A 20,806-nucleotide genomic window follows, 5' to 3' on the forward strand; every position below is an offset into this window, starting at 1 on the left:
GAGTTTGTTTCTGTCAAGCGAAACATGTTTAAAGCACTCGAGTACAACAGAGCGTATGAGTGATGGATACATCGCGACCACTCACTGGCAGAAGTAAATACATATTACACTTCTCGAAAGTAGGTTTATTTCATCTACAAAGCTTGCCTGGCCAATATAAACAAATTGAATTCTGGTTTTAGTAAACGTTATAACACTTTATTGGCAACACTTTAGCATCGTTAGATGTACTTAGATCAGGTTTAGTTCACGGCATTCATTAGGCTAGCTTAGGGACTATGTGAGTGGGTGTGGTTGGTTAAAGCTTCGATTTCCATGTTGGTTCCACGTTACGTGGCGGTAACAGTATCGTCTAACAGCTAAGGGTTCTCAGAAGGGCCGACAGAACCATAGCCACTGATACCAGTGGAACGGACCTGAGACTCGGCCCTGAACTGTGACCCGCTATCGCCGTGTAGTCATCAGGTCGCTTGGACTCGCGCTTCTCGGCCTTTTCGCAGAGGTCACCGCAGTTGGCGTGCTCGCAGATGTCACAGATATTGGATTTGGGTGCCCTGTAGAACTGCCTGGCACGGCGAGCTGCGTATCAAAGGTAAAGTGATAAATCAATCATGAGTTAATGATATTGCTTCAATTTGTCAACTTTACCGCTGTCATAGTAGTCGTACATGACCACCGCAACCGGTCGATGTTTGGTGACCTTGACCGTCTTGTAGGCGTGCAGGGTGGGGCAGACCTCCCTTCTGTCCAGGTAATCAAAGTAGATGACCACCTTGGTGTTCCTGTTCTGGGTCTCCACCTTCTTGATGCGCTCACTCGACTCCAGCGTGGGCAGAGTATCCCTGTCCACGACAAAGCCACTGGGCAGGTGCACCTCCATCACGGCCATGTTGGAGTGCTGCTCGTCCTCGCCCGCCACGGACACAAAGCTGGCACAGGCCGAAAGGTGGAGGTAGTCCGCGTGGGAGTTCCGATTCACAGTGGGATCGAGGACAAAACGCGGCCACGCACTGGTGACGTTTGTGTTATAGGTGTAGCTGACTTGGGCCAAGGCCATTCCCCGACCAGTGGCCGACACACTCAGGTTTCTGAGGTTGTTTGGTAGCTGGAAAGTGGGCCAATTAAATATAAATTAAGTCTAGTTAATTAGAGGGAATCGCTTACCTCCACCGATTGCAGGGCTAGTGAGTTTTCAGCATTCACATTGATTATCGTTTCAGCACCTTCTCCATAATGAAAGCCGATTTGGAGATTATTGCCCTGACTGGAGAAGCGTTCGGCGAACATAAGAAGCGCCTGGAGGCCAACCACAGTGTCCTGCGATGCCACAAAGCCACCTCTGGGATTTCGTTGATCCATCAGCCAGTTCAGGACGGGCAGGGCATCGCCCACCAAGTTATTTTCCAGTAGAGCCAAGGCGGCATAAGCGGAGATCTCGATGTTGACACTGCGAGTGGCATTGTACCAGGGTGACTGCTGCTCACCAGCGGGTGCCGTTTTATTCCACCACTTGAGGCCATCTGGAAGATAGTTGCACTATTATTTAAGTGCTTTCAATAAAATATAAATTATCTTGCCCTTGTTGGTGGCCATTGAGTCCAAGCGCTGCAGAAAAGCTGCCTTGGCATTATGATTAGCTCGAGAGAGCACGTAAGTGCCAATGGCCATGGCATGGAGGTTACTTGATCCATCCAAGCCCCGGGTGATGAAGTCCAGGGCTTTGTTGATGTTGTTTCGATATTCGGGATACAGATCCTAGACCAAATTAATGAAATACCATTCTAATATCGTTGATTCACTGCACTTACCACGTTTTCCATTAGAGCCAGGGTCACAAATGCAGTCAGACTGATGCCATCGTCGCCAAATCGCTCGAAGACGTCGCCACGCTCCTCGAAGCCACCGTTGGCTGACTGAACACTTCCCAAATAGGTGAGTGCCTTTTGCAGCACATTGCTATCCACTTGGGTGAAGGGAGCCGCTTGTCGCAGTGAACGGGCCACGTACGCCGTCAGCCACGTGGAGCTGCGCTTGATGTCCAATCCGAATGCACTGAAGGCACCATTCTCGTGGCGATAATAAAGAATTCTCTGGTAGCCAACCGCCAGATTGTTTGTGGCACGCAGCTCCACTTCCGGCGTGAGTTGACGAAGGCGCTAAGGCATGGATTTCACATCATAAAATTGTGCTTTAACAGCGCTGAATCGGACTCACCGCTAGGTAGCGAAGAACTATTAGATTAGGCACAAAGTTAACCATGGTCTGTTCGCCGCAGCCAGTTGGCAGGAGGATGAGGCTGTCCAGATTGCCCACCAAGCTGCCAATGAGATCTCCAACTGCTGATACTTCGATACGTGTGGACTCCGGAATCGCATTGCGTGGAACCGCAATGGTGACGTTCCTTCTATTCTGCGCATTGGAGTTAAGCTCAAAGAGGAATCCTCTGTTCACTCGCTCCATGGCTCCAGGGTGTTCCACAAGCAGATTTTGCTCCACTGTATCGCCAGCCTGGGAGGAGGCAGCCATTGCCTTCACCAACAGGGAGCCCACTCTCTTGGGAGTCACGATGAAGGATACGGAGCGGGCGGATCTTCCCGGCACCTGCAGGGATCTGCGTCTGTAGAGTTCCACCTCTGAAAATTGTAAAGTTTCAGGATCGTGTAAGTCATAACAGTAACGGGATAACTCACTTGGTTGATTGGTGGCCTTGGGATCTAGTTGTGGGAAATCAAAGTCCAGGGCTGAGTTGTAGAAGGTGACCTCCACGTTCAAATCACTGTCCCTATTGTTGTGCACCACAAACGGAATGGCAATGAGTTCGTCTGAAAATATATAAAATATTTATTTAATTTCTTTTTTAACCGATTCGGGCCCTACCTCTTTTAATGGAATATGGCAACTCGGTGCTTATGTAAAACTCCTTGTAGGCCTCCAATTTTCCATTTGCCGGAGACAATCCCAATCCGTTAACCGGATCCAGGGCGAAGGCGGAAACCACCCAGGAAGTCATCTCGCTGGGAATCCTTCTGTGGATGGAATTCCTTCCATCGCTGCTGGCGGAGATGTTCAAGAAGAGCCACGTATCCGCAGGATCGCGCATCACGTGGATCCTTGGATTATGCCAGAAGGGCTTTGGCGTGTAGGAAAAGGCGTATCGTCCTTTGCCAGGAGGCAAGGTATTGACCTCGATCTTGTGGGCAGGTCCAATGTCGGTTTTTCGCACAGTGGTTAATCTGTCTTCCTCGGGTCCGGTTGAAACCTCTCGATCCAATGCCGGATTGCTCTCAGCTTCCTTTTCGATAAAGTAATTCGTATTGGACATGGTTATCACACCGGATTCCTTGCCCGGCGATCCCATTGGGGTGTTCACATCGCTCAGTTCGTACGAACGCAGGGCATCCATCAGTCGTTTGTGCGTTAAATCGTGACCACTCCTCAGCTCGTTTGCATTCTGATCCACTAGCATGAGGCCCACGTATGAATAGGGTTTGGTGCTTATGCCTATGTCAATGTCTTGGCCAGGAGGAGCTCTAATGGGAGCGTCCACTTGTACCTAAAAGTAATGATTTAGAGTTAAAACAAAGTGAAACAAGTACTCAATAGATCTTACCGCATTGAGCAGGTTTTCTTCAAACTGTATGACCTGCTCATCATAAACAAACTCCCCATCTACAACCGTATATACGAGCAGCTTGGCTCTCGGCATCATGGCAAACGATGCCAGGAATTTGATTGTGTGGAAAGTCCCATCGGCCACCTTGGCAAAGTTAACAAATCATTAAAACATACTTCTGCTGATACAAAAAAAATGAACTTACATCCACATTACGGGACAGAATAATATCGCCGCGACCGACAACTTGGTACATAAAATATTTAATGGGCGCGAAGGAGCGTACCACCACAGAAATTTCCTGGTTTACAGTGGGTCTTTAAATAGTGATATAATTATTAAAAACTGTTAAAATATATTTGCCATTTAAGAACTCACCTATCATTCAACACCTTGGCAGTGATGTAGTTTTTGCTGTGCAGGTGCTTGCTCGGGATCTTTCCCACCTCACTGATCACGCCCTGGTAGTCAACAATTATGGAATGGAATTCATCTCGATCCCCAATCGGAACAGTGAACTTCATCTTGATCTCTCCACTGGCATCCAAGCTATAGGCCGTGCGATTGTACATCTCACTGCTGCCATAGACATTCGTCAAGTATGCGGTGATTTGGGGATTAAAGTCCCTCAGTTGGCCGCCATCATTGCGGGCTATGCGAGCCTGGAACATGATTAATTTTAAGTGATATCAACAGAGATTTTCCTGGACCACTTACTGTAGCTTCGAAGGGCACTCCAGGAATATAGTAACTGGGCACCTTGACAGCCTCCACGTGATAATGGTTCAGGTGCAGTGTCAAGACTGTTGAGTAGTTTTGCACCGAACCAGTTGACTTCTCCTCAACGAGGGCATCCAAAAGGTATTGCCTCTCGTAGTCCTGCTTCAGATGGAGCTCATTCTCTATATCGAACTCAAAGTACGCATTGCCATCAATGGGCACAACTTTCCGGGTGATGAGATCGTTCACAAAGGGTTGTAGCGAGCCAAAGAAAGTGGGATAAATGGAAAGGGTGGCTTCACCCACAATTGGCTGGCCAAATGCATAGCTTCAAAAGAAGTTTGGTTATTATTTTATTCAGATTTGTTTAAGAACTTGCTAGCTTACTGCGCTCTGACAGTGGCTGCTATTTTCCCATCCTTATAAATAGCATGCCTGGGAGTATCGATATCTACAACGAACTTTGGCAGAATATGATCCAGGATCTCGAAAGTTTGCGTATGCGCTTGCTCCGAAACATCCACGACAATGGACCAAGTGCCAAAACGAGGCGAGTCCGACAATCGAAGTTCGTTCGAGTAAATGGAATTGGTCAGACGAATGTCCTTGTAGCTGCGTATAATGTTGTCACCGGAATCCTTGATATCCACATGCACACGTCCATAGCCACGCGCCGGTTTAAGATTGGCGTCCAAAATGAGCACTCGATAGTGAACCAGATCGCCTGGCTTGTAGATGCTCTTGTCCGTCTGAACCAAAACCGTATGCTGCTTGGACTCAAAGTGCAGCTGAGTCTCATTGGTAAACTGAACTCCACCGAGACCCTCAGCAGTGAGACGATATCGATCAGTTCTTAGGGCGGGAATCTAAAGTTGATCCGAGATAAATAGTGGGTCTTTTGCTGGATTATTTCTGGTCACCACCTACCTCAAAGTGCAAAAGCTGTGTGGAAAAGGGTCGTAACTCCACGGTCTTGAAGTCCGTGTAGGAGCTCCCCAGAATTCCCACCTTAAATGTGGCGGATTCAGGTGCATTGTGCAAGCTCACAGCCACATGAAACTGCGAGTTCGGACGCAAAGTGTTTGGGGCAATGATGGAGTACAAGCTGCAATGTTAAATGTATTTAAAATTATTACAAAATTGGTAAAAACAATCTGTGAATATTTTTAATTATTATACTTTTACTACCCCCTCTCTTATATTTTAAACTGCATGGTGGTTCAACTTCACTTGGTTTTTTCCACCAAAAAGCGACTTAACCTCAAGCCGGCGACTGTAAGTAAACAAACAAAAAGCGCTACAGATTTAATGGTCGTAGATAAGTGGATTACACCTATGCTGCTATGCTATCTGAATCTTTTTTCGCTATTCATTCACGCGTCTAACGGAAGACAATACCCCAACCCGAAAGAGGGTATTGTACTTTAACTTTAACTTTCGGTCGGGTCAGCATCAATCGCTGCGGTGAGGAATCTGTCGGAAATGGTTGGAGGTGGTTTTGTCTGTGGGTTTTGTTGAGGGTCGGGGTTGTGGGAAGTACGGCAGAGTGGCTCGAGCTATAACTACTTTTGTGTGGTTTTCTTTTGCGGGCTCCTCAAAATGCAGAATGTGGAAGCTTTTTGAATCAGCCAAGCCAAACGATTGCAGCTGCTAATCAGCGATTTTGGGGCTCATTTGAATATATTTATCATGGTAATTTTAAGCTACCTTATTAGCTTTTAATTTACTTAACAAAGTATGTCATTTTAAGCTACCTTGTTAGCTCTTAATTCATTTAAAAAAAGTGGGTATTTAAAGTTTTAAATTTTTGTAGATAAACAAAACAATCAAGTATAGTGTACATACTGGTTTTCCAAATGTGCTCCTTAATACTTCCCAACCCTCTCAAAAAAAAAACATTCATAAAACAATGTTGCCTAAGTAATTTTAGTTTTTTACGTAAGCTTCTCATTTATTTGCCGCTTTTGGCGCTTCTTACATTTGGCAGCCTGTGCAAAAGGCTCGGGCTAAATTGCTAAACTTATGAGCTGCCTCCTAACTGTGCCACCTTTTCTGGTGATTCCCTGCCTGCTGCTGTTCTAATTTCAATTGGTGCGGCGGGTCTAACCTGTTCCCACCAAAAATTTTCTTTTGTGTTTATGTCACGTTTGTTAGCCTAAAAAAACAGGTTCCCTCGACGGTGGTCGCTCTCACAAAACGGTTTTCAACCAACAGGTAAATGGCAAAAACAATTTCGCTTTTCGCTCAAATTGGCCGCAAAGTGCAGGCTTCAAGTTTCCAGATGCAGTAGCGATGTTCCACCTGATTGATTCTGCCATGGGGTGTTAAACGAATGTAACCAGGTGCGATTCATAGACATAGGATTGCTTCTATTCGATCCGGGTTCAATTGCTTGAAATTCACCCACATGAACTGGCGAAATCAAGCCTTGAACAAGTGGCCCATATATGGTGGCAGATTGAGCTCGGCCAACTCAATGACAGATCATGAATGCGAGGAGAAACAGGAGGAAAGCACCAGAAGTAGACGCCTCCAGTGGAAGTGATCATTACTCGATCAATCACAGTTCTTGGCGAGGCTCAACACACACAGTTCAATAAATTCGCAAAGTGATTATAAGATCGCCACGACTGGTCAGCCTTCAAGGTGAGCCATCGGAAATGAGTACACAAGTAGCAATCCATGTTAATGTGTCACCTCAACCAGGCGGCAGCATCAGGGTGAGTCGATCGGGAAAAGAATTGTTGAGCTTATGGTGGAATTTTTGCTTCAGAGCTATTGTCAAAATATGCCCTCGAAACTGATTCGTAACAGAAAATGAGCATTAGAAAACTTATTAAGAAGCTTTAAATTAATGGATTGGGAATCAAATGTGTATTAAAAGTTAGTAATGCGTTGTATATAGTTTCTGCCATATTCGACAGCTACTGAATATATTATAGGATGCGGAAAGATTGCGCAAGCCCAAGTTTTTGCTGTTCCCTTGGAATGCATACCCTTTTAAGCATCTTGCCACCTTGCATCACCCTATCAAACTGAGTATGCGTAGGAAGCTCTGAAATCGCCTCCAAAAATCGCGTTGGTTTCGAGTTATTTCATCTGCCGTCTTGTTTCGGTCTTGTCAGCTTATTATGACAGTAATAAAACCCAGGGCTAATTTCTTGATTACATGTTGTTAATTACAGATCTTCGTGGCGGCATCGTCCCGAAATTCCCACTGATCTCTCGAGTTCGTCGTCTAAGTCATTTGTTTTGGCTACATCTGGCTTCACCTGGAGTTGAGTGATGTCATTATGCGGCATTTGAAATATACTTCCATTTTTTCTATCGCTTGCCGAATGTGTCACCTGTGGAGATTAAGTGTGTGTGTGTTATACTAACCCCTGGGCAGTTGTTTGGCAAAGCAAACAAAGGGTGAGTAAGATTAGCACTGGAATAGCGCACATATCCGCTCCCTGGAGGCGCATTTTTGGCTTGTCTTTAAATCACGTTGGCAAAATTAAGTGTAAACACGTTTTCTCGATTGCTGAATTGTGTATTGGCATCACATATTAAAACAAAACTCAAGTCGTACTTTATTGCCGTGGGCAGGCGCTTTGCTCCTTCTCACTCGCACTCGCACTACCACTGCCACTACACACTATCTCGCTCGCACGCGCGATTGCAGCAGCACCAAAATAAAAGCACCGCAGATTGCCCAAGACGTGGTGCGCGTTTTTGGGGCGACTTTACCCGCACACGGTTGTCGAACGCGATTTTCACCTTTGCCGCGGAACGCTCGCGACCACCTGTTGTCCGCTTGAAAGCTCGCTGGCAACTGATTTCTCAAGTCGCCGATCGCTCTTGCAATGTTGGAATTCTCAAATTTGTCGCAACCAAATCAAAAAACTAACAACAAATAAAACTTGGGCGAGCTTCAAAGCTCTTTGCTAAAACTTTAGCTTTAGCTTTAGCCAAGACTTAAGCCAAAACACCTTGCCGAAAATGTTCGAAAGTAAAGCTTGGGAGAAGATGAGAAGATTTAATGTTTATTTCAAGAGAATAATAATTAATTATCTATAAAACTCTTTGTTACGAAAATTGTTCGTGCTAAGCCGCAACCGAAATCGACAACTGAGCATACATATATTGTTGCATCTGTTAATATCTACTCTTTTTTACCCTTTTAACAGCCTTTTGCAGCGTTTACAGCAAGCAAACTGTAAGGAAAAAAAGGTAAACTGTTTATATAGTAATTGGCACATTGATGCATTGTTTAACAAGAATTAACCGGTCAACGATCTTGGCCATAACATATGTCATTCTTCTAGAAAATCCCGCACAAAAGAAATTAAGAGTGTTTTACCGATAAGAATGTTCAACAAGTGCTATTCTAGGAACTTGTTTATATTTCAACTTGAAAATATGTAGGCGGAAAACTTGGAAATTCCTATTGACCTCTCTTATCAGAAAGATGTGTCCTATAATATATGTACATATACTCTTGCCGTAATTATTAACAAAACAATTCTTTTAAATTAATTTTTCTACTCTTTCCATTCCAACCAAAATCGTACAGTATTTTTAGGCCCTATATATTTAATTGGTTTTAATCTGAAAAACATCGGGCGACTATATCATCTAGCTGCCAAAGCATCAGTTGGAAAAATACAAGTTTCGTTGTTTTTGATCGGAAAGTGATTTTACACTAGCTGATTTTTAGATGTATAATCACTGTAAGGGTATATTTTAATTTTTATATTTTTAAATATTTTTATTTTAATTTGTTCCACATCAGAGAGAGAGAGAGAGATACGCAAAGAGATTTATCATCAGTGACGCAAACAAATAATTAAATTCCACCGGCTGTGTTTTGTTGTGCCGATCTATTAGTTCGCCGATTTTACGGCTGGAGAACCCCCGAAATAATAGTAAATAGCATTTCCGGAGAGAGAGAGAGAGAGAGAGAGATAGGGAGACAGCGGCTCTGAAGAGAGCATTGATTCTACTTAAGGCCGGCATCAAATGAAGACCGACTCAGTGTGAATCGTCGCTAGCTGGCGATCGGTCGGTTTTTCGGGTCGGAATTTTTACTTGTCTTCCAAAAGCTCGAGAGACAAAGGAAATACTGTGAAATAATATCAATCAATACCGTTCGGGTTCAAAAGTTTGTGCATTGATTTAATCGAAACATATTGGCAATATGTTGAGGATCTTTCTGTGCGGAATTCTTTTACAATGCGCCCTGCTAATTAATGCCACTGGGTGAGTTAGATTGAAAACCATAAGTATGAAAAACAATTGATCGCTTATCAGTTGCAAAAGGAAGGCGAGGCGGAAAGGTATTCTAAAAAATAATTTTGTGAATATATATAAACCAATAAAAACTGGGGTGTTCCCAGGCCACGTATGAATATGTTTCTTTCGTTCTGATTTTATTGCCGATTCCCTTCAAACCGGTTGGAAAACCACGTTGGTTAATATGATAGATAACAGTGCTATAGTCAGTTTTATTCCAATACCTTATTGTGAAAATTAGTTATTTAGTTTAATGCAAAAAGACGGGAAATCACAGAGAGTTTACTACTAATTGGCCATCAAAATATTTATATTCACTATCCCCCTCTAAAGGGGATTTTAATGGTTGCACGCAAAAAGATTGGAAAGTCCCACTGATTAGCTCGTTTCATTATTATTATTCAGTATTAAATATTAGAAATATTAATGTTGTCGAACTATGGTGACATGAATTGTTAAGGGCAATAGTTTCGCAGAATTGTTAGGCAACCCCGTGTTTTCTAATATTCATTGTTAGAATATAAAAAGAATCAATCATAGAACAACAGAACTCCATCAGGTAATTAATTATCGAAAAAATACATGAAATTGCAATTAAGTATTCAAAATCCGGTAATGCCAATCCCCGTAGCCACACAATCATCATTGTTGAATTAAGCAATAATATTTGTTTTGCAGTCTCTATTCGGTGGTGGGGCCTGGTACCCTCCGCTCCAACTCCAAGTACAATGTGGCCGTTTCTGTCCACAAGGCAGATGGTCCGAGCCAGATAAAAGTCAGTCTGAATGGACCCTCCTACAACGAGACGAAGCAAATCGAACTGCCGCCCATGTCCACCCAGAATGTGGAGTTCGAGGTGCCCAAATTGGCCAGCGGCAACTATAATCTTACTGCCGAGGGCCTATCCGGTGTTGTGTTTAAGAATTCCACCAAGTTGAACTATGCGGATAACAAGCCATCGGTCTTTCTTCAAACTGATAAGGCCACCTACAAGCCTGCCGATCTGGTGCAATTCCGTATTCTCTTTCTGGATGAGAACACCCGACCTGCGAGGATTGAAAAGCCTATATCTGTCATAATCACAGATGGAGTTCAAAACAGAATTAAACAGCTAAGCGACGTCAAGTTGACGAAGGGTGTTTACTCTGGTGAACTTCAGTTGTCCGAACAGCCTGTTCTGGGCACCTGGCAGATCTCCGTCAGCGTGGATGGTGAGAACAGGGAGACAAAGTCCTTTCAGGTTGACAAATATGTCCTGCCGAAGTTCGAGGTCATCGTGGACACACCCAAGGATGTGGTCGTTGCAGACAAGGTGATCAAGGCCACGATCCGGGCCAAGTATACCTACGGAAAGCCAGTCAAGGGCAAGGCCACAGTGTCTATGGAACCGGTCTATAGATACTTCTTTGACCATGAGGGTACCATTCAGGAGAAAACCATTGACGTCGATGGAAAGGGTCATGTGGAGTTTGACATTAGTGGATGGGACCGAAGAGAACGATACTTACCACCATTTAAACTCTTCGCCGTCGTCACTGAGGAACTGACTGGTAACAAGCAGAATGCCACTGCCACAGTTATCCTTCACGAACAGCGATACAAGGTGGAGGCTTTTGAAAGCCCGGACCACTTTGAAAGCAAGAAGTCGTTCATCTATCAGGTGGTGGTGAAGAATGTTGATGGCTCCCCAGTCACGAGTTCTGCGAAAAACGTCACGATTGGCTTTGACAATTCGTCTACCTTTTATAATAAGCCATCTCCTGCACGCATTAATTTTGAGGCACCTGTGAATGGGAGTGGCATTGCCACCTTTAATGTTACTCTGCCCGAAAGCAATGCCACATATTATCGTATATTTGCATCATTTGATGGGTCAGAGAATAGCATCGGTACGATCTCTAGCTTTAAGCCAAGCAGAGTGAGCAGTGAGCCACTTAAAATTCAGGTGAACACAAAAAAGTAAGTAGTTGAATAATTCTATCATGAATTCTTAGGTATTTGACCTTATGTTTTTTTTTAGGCCTAGACTAGGCGAACGAGTTTCCTTCGACGTCGTCTCGATTGAAAACCTGCCCTATTTTGTATACACCATTGTGGCCAGAGGTAATATTATACTCACTGATTACGTGGATGTGCCAAAGGGCCGCAAAACATACACGGTTAAGTTCACACCAACTTTTAGCATGGTGCCCGAGGCAAAGATCTATGTACATTATGTATTGAACAACGACCTACACTTCGAGGAGATAACTATTAACTTCGAGAAGGAGTTTAGTAACTCGGTATGTTTAGCCATTCAATGTCCTTTTAAGCTGTAATAATTACATTCTTTTTCTTTTTGCCTTTATAGATTGATATTTTGGCTCCGACGAATGCCAAACCCAGTGAAGAGGTCAAGCTAAGGATTCAAACCGATGCCGACTCCTTTGTGGGTCTTCTGGGAGTGGATCAGAGTGTCCTGCTGCTCAAGTCGGGCAATGATCTAAACCAAGATGACATCTTCAATAGCCTCAAAAAATACCAGACATCAACACCCTGGATGCAGGGCTATGGACGTTATCCTGGAGAAGCATCCGGCCTGGTGACGCTTACGAACGCCAACTATCCCTACAGCTCTGGTAAGAATAAGTATTAGCATACTTAGCAGGATTTTTTTCATTGAACTCTTCTAAAAATAATTGAAGACAAGGACTGTGTATTGTAAGGAAAAGGACATAATATTTCCAGCTACATTTATATGAAATTAGTTGCCATAAGCTAACAAGAATTGATCATTTATCAGAATTTCCCGATTATGTTGAGGACGATCCGGGAGTCTTCGCTTTCGAATTAAATCGTGAAGCATTGCCTCTAATGCCTGAAATTGCTAATTTCCCCTCTGACACTGGGAATTCCGTTGAGCCAAATAAGATACGTGAGAACTTTGCCGATGTCTGGATTTGGCAATCGATCGGCCTGAGGTGGGTCACTGGAAATTGACCGCACTTGTTTTGCACCCTAACGCACAGCTATCTCTGCTTTCTTATTTTATTTCTTATGAGCAAAGGCTATCAGGCTATCAATGCGAAATAGTACTAAAACAACAGCGGAATAATATTATTATTAATACATTTTTGCTTACTTTATGAATAATTTCATAAAACTTTTTGATAATTAGCTTTCTCGGGCGCTTCGGTGATTTTCGTTAGTTATCAAGTGTGTCAGATGCAGCTTTCGTATTTAATCCAAATTCAATGAAATCCATCTTATAGCCAAAGCAATCCCTGACAGTCTTGACTACCAAGTAGAAGGTTCGATTGCTTACGACGAAGTGGACGAAATTTCTATAAGTTCATCTACAGAAATCGAATTAGTTCGAACGAACTTTGCAGAGGTGTGGATATGGACAACATCGGGGAACGGGAGGTGGGTTGTAGTTTTTCTAGTGCATGCTCGCTATTAATTAAAAGTTGCTTACTACCTAACCCGACTAAATCAGTAAGACACTTCTCAGTATATTTGTGGGATATAATCGCAAGAACATTAACGAAAATTTTTAGCCAGACCATAGCATTTTAGTCCACACCCACATGCACCAATGATATGTAATATTTTCAGGATCTTTAAATACATTGTGCGACTAGACAAAATTGTAAACTACATATACCCCCATATAATAATCATCATATATCCCCGATGCAGAATTTTATCCATTATACTCGTATATGGATCATGGAGAGATCGCAATGGCATTTTCCCTTGCGTTACCTCAGGCAGGGAATGGCTGGATTCCCGGTATGAGAATGGCTGGACCTCCATCGATAGGTTCATCTCCGAATCTAGTCCCACAGATTCGAAATGAATTTCCGGAAAACTGGATATTTTACAATACCGAAAAGTATGATGGATTTCTAACCTTATCCTTAGGTGTCCTCACTATGTGTATTGTCTTAGGGTGTCTTCACGCATAACTACATAATTACGTGAACAACATATGCCCCTTAATAATCATCATATATCCCCGATGCAGGTTTTTATAAATACTACTCGAATAATCCAGAACCCCCAAGCATAAAATCCCTTCTGGCAACCTTACCACAGATTCGAATCGAATTTCTGGAAAACTGGATATTTTACAATACCGAAAAGTATGACGGTTTCTAACCTTATCCTTGGGTCTACTCACTGTGTGTATTGTCCTGGGGTGTCTTCACGCTTAACTATTAATGCTCTAACATTTGCAGGCTTTGGATTTCGTAGATCAGGTTTGAAACTTGTATCAGGATTATTTCTCTGAATAATTCCGTCTCCATGATCAGCTTTGAGTTACAAACAATAATCCATATATACAGAGGTTGAATGCACTTCCGAAATAAAAGCAAAATGCTGTGTACCTAACAGAAAGACGAATATTCATAAGACCAGGGATTGGCTTCCCACGTCTATTATTTAACCGCGTAACCGCTGGTGGATCTTTAGTACAAACCTCCATTTCTGAACCACCGGTTCGAAAAGAGTTTCCCGAAAACTGGATATTTAACAACTTCGAAAAGTATGATACGTGATATTTGATAAATGAAGTCCCATTCGTGTTTTTGACTAACCATCTCCTGCTTATTACAATTTAAGATACTTTTATTTAATTTACAATATTGAAAGTTATATAATCATAAATTGTTTTGATAGGAAACTAATAATTTTAGTCGCAATATGAAATTGACCAAACTTTTAAAAATAATTGGTACCTAGGTCGCCACTTCCCAGCACACGTATATTATCGAATGGGCGGAAATTTAGTTGGTGGCTTACGACGTTTCCCTGGAGTTATGAGACTTAATGCTTTACCGAGTTTCGATAATTTACCAATAATGTTTTTAAAACAAAAATCCCAAACATCCCAAACATCCCAAACAACCCAAACAACCCAAACAACAATTCGTAAAGAGTTTCCAGAAACGTGGTTTTTTGAAAAGTAAATAAATTTCTATATTGTGTCCTGTTTTGTCAACCTGCATGCCTTCCTGATTTCCAATATTCGACATCAAGTTCACACACAATGCCAACTGAAACAATAATTCAAAACAAGTTTTGAAAATTATGATGTTGGCCAGTGGCCAAATATGTACATATAAAGACGATTTTTGTTAGTTTTTTTCAAAAATACGACATCCGTTCCTTAATGTTAAATCTGATTTAAACTAGATAGGGATGAAATAATTAAAATTTATTTAGAAAATGTTGTTTTTAAATATGTATCCATTATCCAAATGTCCATTAAAACCATTCCTCTTTTTAATTATTTAAGTAAGGGGTTTTGTCCCCATCATGATGGTCAGTGGAGGAAGCCGGGGTTCTACGAAAATCCGAAAGACTTCCAAAAAACCTACACACGTAACGAGTCAACAATCTTCAGAACCGGAAATCGTTGAAAACGTCAATTTTGGCGTGCGATCCACATTTTTAGAGTCTTGGATATACGAGTTTCAAATTTTCCCGAAAGAGTAATTAGTTTCCGTACTGCTTTTTAACATTTCCCATGCATGTTTAATTGTTAACTAACCCTTCACGCCAAACTAATATATAGTGTATTTTTGTACAATGTGTATATGTTCATTCTAAGTTGTATGAAGTTCCAAATAACTAACCAAATTATTGTCATCTGTGCACAGTGTGGGTGAAGATGGCTTTACCCTGACCAAAAAGATACCGGACACGATCACCTCATGGGTGGTTACGGGTTTCTCCCTTAACCCAACTTCCGGAATCGCTTTAACCAAGAGCCCAAGCAAGATTCGAGTATTCCAGCCCTTCTTTGTGTCCACCAACCTGCCGTATTCCGTAAAGCGAGGTAAGCTAATTGCAATATCGGTAATAAACATCCTAACACTTGAAAAATATCTTAGGCGAGGTAATTGCTATTCCCGTGGTCATTTTCAACTACCTGGATAAGACCCTGGATGCAGATGTGGTTATGGACAATTCCGATCAGGAGTATGAATTCACCGAGGCCACCAACGAGGTGTTGGAGAAGGCCATCGACGAGGTGCGCCGGGTCAAAAGGGTCACGATACCGCCCAATGGTGGCAAGAGTGTTTCATTTATGATCCGACCCAAGAACGTGGGATTCACAACCCTGAAAATCACAGCCACCTCCGCCCTGGCCGGCGATACTATTCACCAGAAGTTAAAGGTTGAGCCGGAGGGAGTAACCCAGTTCGAGAACCGGGCTGTCTTTGTCAACCTCAAGGATCAGCCGGAGATGTCTCAGTCCCTCGAAGCCGAAATTCCCAGCGAGGTCGTGCCCCAGTCTGAATTCATAGAGTTCTCTGTGGTTGGTGATCTTCTGGGACCCACGCTCCAGAATCTCGACAATCTGGTGCGTATGCCGTACGGCTGCGGAGAGCAGAACATGGTCAACTTTGTGCCCAACATCCTGGTGCTGAAATACCTGGAGGTTACTGGTCGAAAGCTTCCGTCCGTGGAGTCCAAGGCTAGGAAGTTCCTGGAGATCGGCTACCAGAGGGAGCTGACCTACAAGCACGACGACGGCTCCTATAGTGCATTTGGGAAATCCGACGCCTCGGGCAGCACCTGGCTCACCGCCTATGTGATGCGTTCCTTCCATCAAGCAGGAAACTACGCGGATATCGATCCTAAGGTAATCAGTGCTGGTCTGGACTTCCTCGTATCGAAGCAGAAGGAGAGTGGTGAGTTCCCGGAGGTCGGCAAACTCTTCGACAACGCGAATCAAAACCCATTGAGTCTAACCTCGTTCGTCCTGCTGGCTTTCTTCGAGAATCACGTAAGTCACCTAGTTGTCTATCAATACACCGATTATGTACTTTGACACGGAGATTTATTGATTGCTTCAGGAACTCATCACGAAGTACCAAAGTGCCATTGAGAAGGCAGTTCGCTATGTGGCCGAGGAGGCCGACAAGACGGACGACCAGTATTCCTTGGCCATATCCGCCGTGGCCCTCCAACTGGCCAAGCATCCGGAGGCGGAAAAGGTCATTGCTAAGCTGGAGAGCGTGGCCCGGAACGAAAATGGTCAAATGTGGTGGTCCAAGGCCCCGGAATCGACTGGTGAGGCTGGAAGCGTTTTCCACTGGAAACCTCGCAGCAACGACGTCGAGATCACTTCCTACGTTCTGCTCGCGCTTCTTGAAAAGGATCCTGGTGAGAAGGCCCTGCCCATCATCAAGTGGCTAATATCGCAGCGAAACAGCAACGGAGGATTCTCCTCCACTCAGGACACCGTGATTGGTCTGCAGGCGCTCACGAAGTTCGCCTACAAGACGGGCTCTGGCTCCGGCACCATGGACATTGAGTTCGCATCTGCGGCACAACCGAAGCAAACAATCAAGGTTAACCCAGAGAATTCCCTGGTGCTGCAGACCCATGTCCTGCCAAAGAGCACTCGTAAGGTCGACTTTACAGCCAAGGGAACTGGCTCCGCGATGGTTCAGCTCTCCTATCGCTACAACCTAGCGGAGAAGGAGAAGAAGCCCAGTTTCAAGGTAACTCCCACGGTCAAGGACACGTCCAGCCAGCTACTGGTGGTGGACATCTGTGCCGAGTACGTGCCCTTGGAAGACGCCGACAAGGACAAGGACTCCAACATGGCGGTAATGGAAATCGCGCTGCCCTCAGGATTCGTTGGTGACGCCGAAAGCTTGGGCAAGATCCAGGCTGTGGACCGGGTGAAGCGCGTAGAGACCAAGAACTCCGACTCCACGGTGGTCGTCTACTTTGACAGCCTAACTCCCGGCGACGTTCGCTGCCTGCCGGTGGAGGCCTCCAAGGCTCATGCGGTGGCCAAGCAGAAGCCCGCCGCCGTTTCCCTATACGACTACTATGACACGGAACGCAAGGCCACCGAGTACTACCAGGTGCAGTCTTCCCTGTGCGACATCTGCGATGGCGCCGACTGCGGAGAGGGCTGCAAGAAGGCCTAAGAACGAAGGGGAACCAACTCTCCCTTTGGAAATATTAAATAAAAACTGATATTGTGAGCATTCACATTTAATAAAATTCTTTGAGACCACATATGTATGTCTTCAATTGATTTAAACAAATGGTAGAGCCCAAAGGTACACATAATATATTTTTGTAAGTTTTTCAAATCTAACAGAAGACCATTTGAGATGTGAAGCATACCATTAGGCTGCATCATTCAAATTTTAGCTTTTAACTCTGGTTCCTCAATTCGTGTGTATGACAAATGTTATTGTAAAGTTTAAAATCACTTAAATAGTCAACTGTAAATACTATAATTTCTATCTCTCTCCAGTAACAATTGAATTTTTAAATGGTTTCACCTCAGGTCTCATTAATAAGTCTGGAAACAGAGTATACTATTAGTTATTTTATAACTTAAAAATGTTTATATACTTACGTCTGCACATTAGATATTATTACTTCCACAACAATATTTTCCTTTCGCATTACAGCTAGGAATGAATCTTTTTCCATAGGGCTCACCATTATGTGGACCACTTTTAAGCCACGATGCCACAAGTTATACTAGAATATTAAGGCTTTATTCGGTTACTTTTCATTCAAGTTCAAGTAATACTTACATTGTTTGGGTCCTTCAGCAGTCGATCGACAACCTGTTGATCCGATCGGCTTTCAATGAAAACCTTGTACACCGAATAGTTTTCATAGGAACGGGGTGTTGGATCTGATAGGCTACTTTCCCAAGCAGTTATCAATAGTAACAATGCAATCAGTGCACGCATCTTGACTAAACTGACTATTTATGCAGCTGGGACTTTGAAACGAAAAGTAGTAATATCAGAATGAGGGTACAGACAGTTGTGCTTTTCACGACGGAAAAGAGTAAAATATGAATGAGGCTACAGACACTTCTGGCTTTAAATAAAGCTGTTCTGAAAACATTCTAGCAACAAATTCATATTAATACATTTTCTGCTGAATGTGACCTCATTATGCACAGTCATGACTACGTTGATTACAACAGAACAAGAAACTATATACATTAAACAATAAAACCCAATAAGAACAATGAATAAAAATCCGGCGTGCGGGGTCTGGGCTGCGGGGTCTGGGCTGCGGGGTCTAGGCTGCGGGGTGCGGGGTCTGGGCTGTGTGGTGCGGGTCTGGGCTGCGGGGTGCAGGGTCTATGTCTCTGGAGTCTGTATGCTTAATCTCACACACTCACTTTCTAGCTTTTGTAGTTCCTGAGATCTCGACGTTCATACGGACGGACATACGGACGGACAGTCGGACGGACATACGGACGGACAGACGGACGAACGGACAGACGGGCATGGCCAGATCGACTCGGCTATTGATCCTGATCAAGAATATATATACTTTATGGTCGGAAACGCTTCCTTCTGTCTGTTACATACTTTTCAACGAATCTAGTATACCCCCTCACTCTACGAGTAAGGGGTATAATAATCAATTTGAAATTATGCATCTACCAACGGTCAGTTATGCTAGACTGATAAGGCGTTCAAAATGGTTTTATAGAACGTTTAATAATGCGCTCCTGTGCCACTATCTTTACAATCCAATTATGAAGCGATCGATATAGCGACCGTCTGGGTATTTATTTGAACGAAATTGGTAGTCGGTTTCCGCGTTCTCAGCGAAAAGCATGATACTGTATAGTTTACTCTTAGTCCTGGCACTGGTAGTCTTGGCTCAAGGAGCGAGCCTTGGCCAGGACGAAAGACTGCGCTATGACAACTACTCGGTGTATAAGGTCAAGTTTGAAACCCGAGAGCAGAGAAGTATCCTGAGAAAGCTTGCAGAGGATCGGGAAAATGTAAGTCAGCTTTAACCATATAGCTAAAGCAATTGGTTACCTTTTCAATTGGTTTCAGTTCAGGCTGTGGCACGAAGCCAAGGATGAGTTGCACCTGATGCTAAGTCCAGGTGCTTTTGGCGAACTCGAGACTGAAATGCGGAGGACCAATGTCACGGCTGAGCTGTTTATCAGCAATGTGCAGGAGTGAGTAAGCTATTAGTACTGATTGTGAATGTACATGGAATTGAAAGAGTATTCTCCAGGCTCATTGATTCGGAGGAAGCTGCCAATCTGAAAGCGAGCAGAGATGGATCCTTCGGTTGGACTAAGTACAATTCTCTGGCAGAAATCTATGCGTGGCTGGACGATATACTAGCCGCTTATCCTTCGGTGACTGAGAGCTTTATAGTGGGTCAATCGTACGAGGGCCGCACCATCCGGGGCATAAAGATCTCCTACAAGTCGAATAACCCTGGAGTGCTAATTGAGTCCAATATACATGCAAGGGAGTGGATCACCTCCGCCACAGCCACTTGGTTGATTAACGAGTTCCTCACCTCCACGGATGAGTTAGTGAGGGATCTTGCCGAGAACCACGACTGGTACATAGTGCCAGTGCTGAATGTCGACGGTCTTGTGTACACTCACGAAAAGGTACTACCACATTTATTTATACTCCACACGTGACTTGTAAAACACAAATTCTATAGGATCGCATGTGGCGAAAGACCCGTCAACCCTCCGACATTTCTAGTTGTGTCGGAGTAGACCCCAACCGAAACTACGACTCGCATTGGATGGAGAACGAGGGAGCTTCTTCGGATCCCTGCGCTGAGGACTACGGTGGACCCAAGCCCTTTTCCGAGCCTGAGATCCAGGCCATGTCTGAGTTCGTAATCAGCATCAAGGACAAGATCAATGTGCTGCTCGCGTTCCACTCGTACAGTCAGCTCTTGCTCTCTCCCTACGGACACACCAAAGAAGAGTTTCCGCCCAATTTCGATGATATGATGGAAGTGGCTCAAGCGTATGGAGATGCAGTTGAGAGCCTGCCCTATGGAACTGTCTACAGATACGGCTCAGCTGCCGGCATTCTCTGTGAGTTCTTGGACAATCGATTGTAGTTGCATAGATACTAACTTCAATTACTCCTATAGATCCTGCGTCTGGGGCCACCATAGACTGGGCATACAATGAACAAGGGGTGCAGATATCGTATACCATTGAATTCAGGGACACCGGTCGATATGGGTTTATCCTGCCCCCGGTGCACATTATTCCGAACGCAGAGGAGGCATTAATCGGAATTGCTGCCCTATTAGAAAAGTGTAAAGACCTGGGCTATCTCGTACTTAAGAGCACCTTGTAAGTGCTGGGGAAATTCAGTGTGCAATAAACCAATAAAGATTAACTGCAGATAATCACCGTGT

The 20,806-nt window shown here is 43.9% G+C and overlaps 4 protein-coding genes across 10 annotated transcripts; 2 read left to right on the top strand and 2 right to left on the bottom strand.

Moving 5' to 3' along the window:
- Positions 1–170: 170 nt before the first annotated feature.
- LOC122626808 (CD109 antigen) lies at positions 171–8,137 on the bottom strand. The gene is made up of 15 exons (XM_043807209.1): positions 7,715–8,137; positions 5,261–5,438; positions 4,721–5,199; positions 4,331–4,661; positions 3,992–4,275; positions 3,819–3,930; positions 3,611–3,757; positions 2,878–3,553; positions 2,691–2,822; positions 2,215–2,633; positions 1,809–2,156; positions 1,578–1,755; positions 1,165–1,520; positions 649–1,105; positions 171–579 (listed from the first exon to the last, which is right to left on the bottom strand). Exons 1-15 carry the CDS (start codon positions 7,798–7,800, stop codon positions 353–355), a joined length of 4,410 nt encoding a protein of 1,469 aa, XP_043663144.1. The 5' UTR covers positions 7,801–8,137; the 3' UTR covers positions 171–352.
- Positions 8,138–9,366: 1,229 nt separating this feature from the next.
- On the top strand, positions 9,367–17,641 carry LOC122622265 (CD109 antigen). Of its 7 annotated transcripts, none has more exons than XM_043800875.1 (8): positions 9,367–9,577; positions 10,289–11,569; positions 11,631–11,892; positions 11,961–12,228; positions 12,393–12,570; positions 15,259–15,437; positions 15,493–16,391; positions 16,462–17,641. In XM_043800875.1, exons 1-8 carry the CDS (start codon positions 9,516–9,518, stop codon positions 17,548–17,550), a joined length of 4,218 nt encoding a protein of 1,405 aa, XP_043656810.1. In that variant the 5' UTR covers positions 9,367–9,515; the 3' UTR covers positions 17,551–17,641. The 7 variants fall into 7 exon arrangements, with proteins under 7 accessions (XP_043656810.1, XP_043656894.1, XP_043656649.1 ...); XM_043800959.1 differs by lacking the exon at positions 12,393–12,570 and adding an exon at positions 12,862–13,015; XM_043800714.1 differs by lacking the exon at positions 12,393–12,570 and adding an exon at positions 13,292–13,487.
- A 238-nt stretch (positions 17,642–17,879) lies between these two features.
- LOC122626692 lies at positions 17,880–18,410 on the bottom strand. The gene is made up of 3 exons (XM_043807054.1): positions 18,175–18,410; positions 17,991–18,118; positions 17,880–17,933 (listed from the first exon to the last, which is right to left on the bottom strand). Exons 1-3 carry the CDS (start codon positions 18,334–18,336, stop codon positions 17,915–17,917), a joined length of 309 nt encoding a protein of 102 aa, XP_043662989.1. The 5' UTR covers positions 18,337–18,410; the 3' UTR covers positions 17,880–17,914.
- Positions 18,411–19,188: 778 nt separating this feature from the next.
- LOC122624840 (zinc carboxypeptidase) lies at positions 19,189–20,782 on the top strand. Its single transcript, XM_043804569.1, has 5 exons — positions 19,189–19,394; positions 19,453–19,580; positions 19,640–20,030; positions 20,087–20,474; positions 20,534–20,782. The coding sequence occupies exons 1-5, from the start codon at positions 19,224–19,226 to the stop codon at positions 20,743–20,745; spliced, it is 1,290 nt and encodes a 429-aa protein (XP_043660504.1). The 5' UTR covers positions 19,189–19,223; the 3' UTR covers positions 20,746–20,782.
- Positions 20,783–20,806: the final 24 nt, after the last annotated feature.

Source organism: Drosophila teissieri, chromosome 2L (genome assembly GCF_016746235.2).
Source record: "Drosophila teissieri strain GT53w chromosome 2L, Prin_Dtei_1.1, whole genome shotgun sequence".
Lineage (NCBI taxonomy): Eukaryota > Metazoa > Arthropoda > Insecta > Diptera > Drosophilidae > Drosophila > Drosophila teissieri.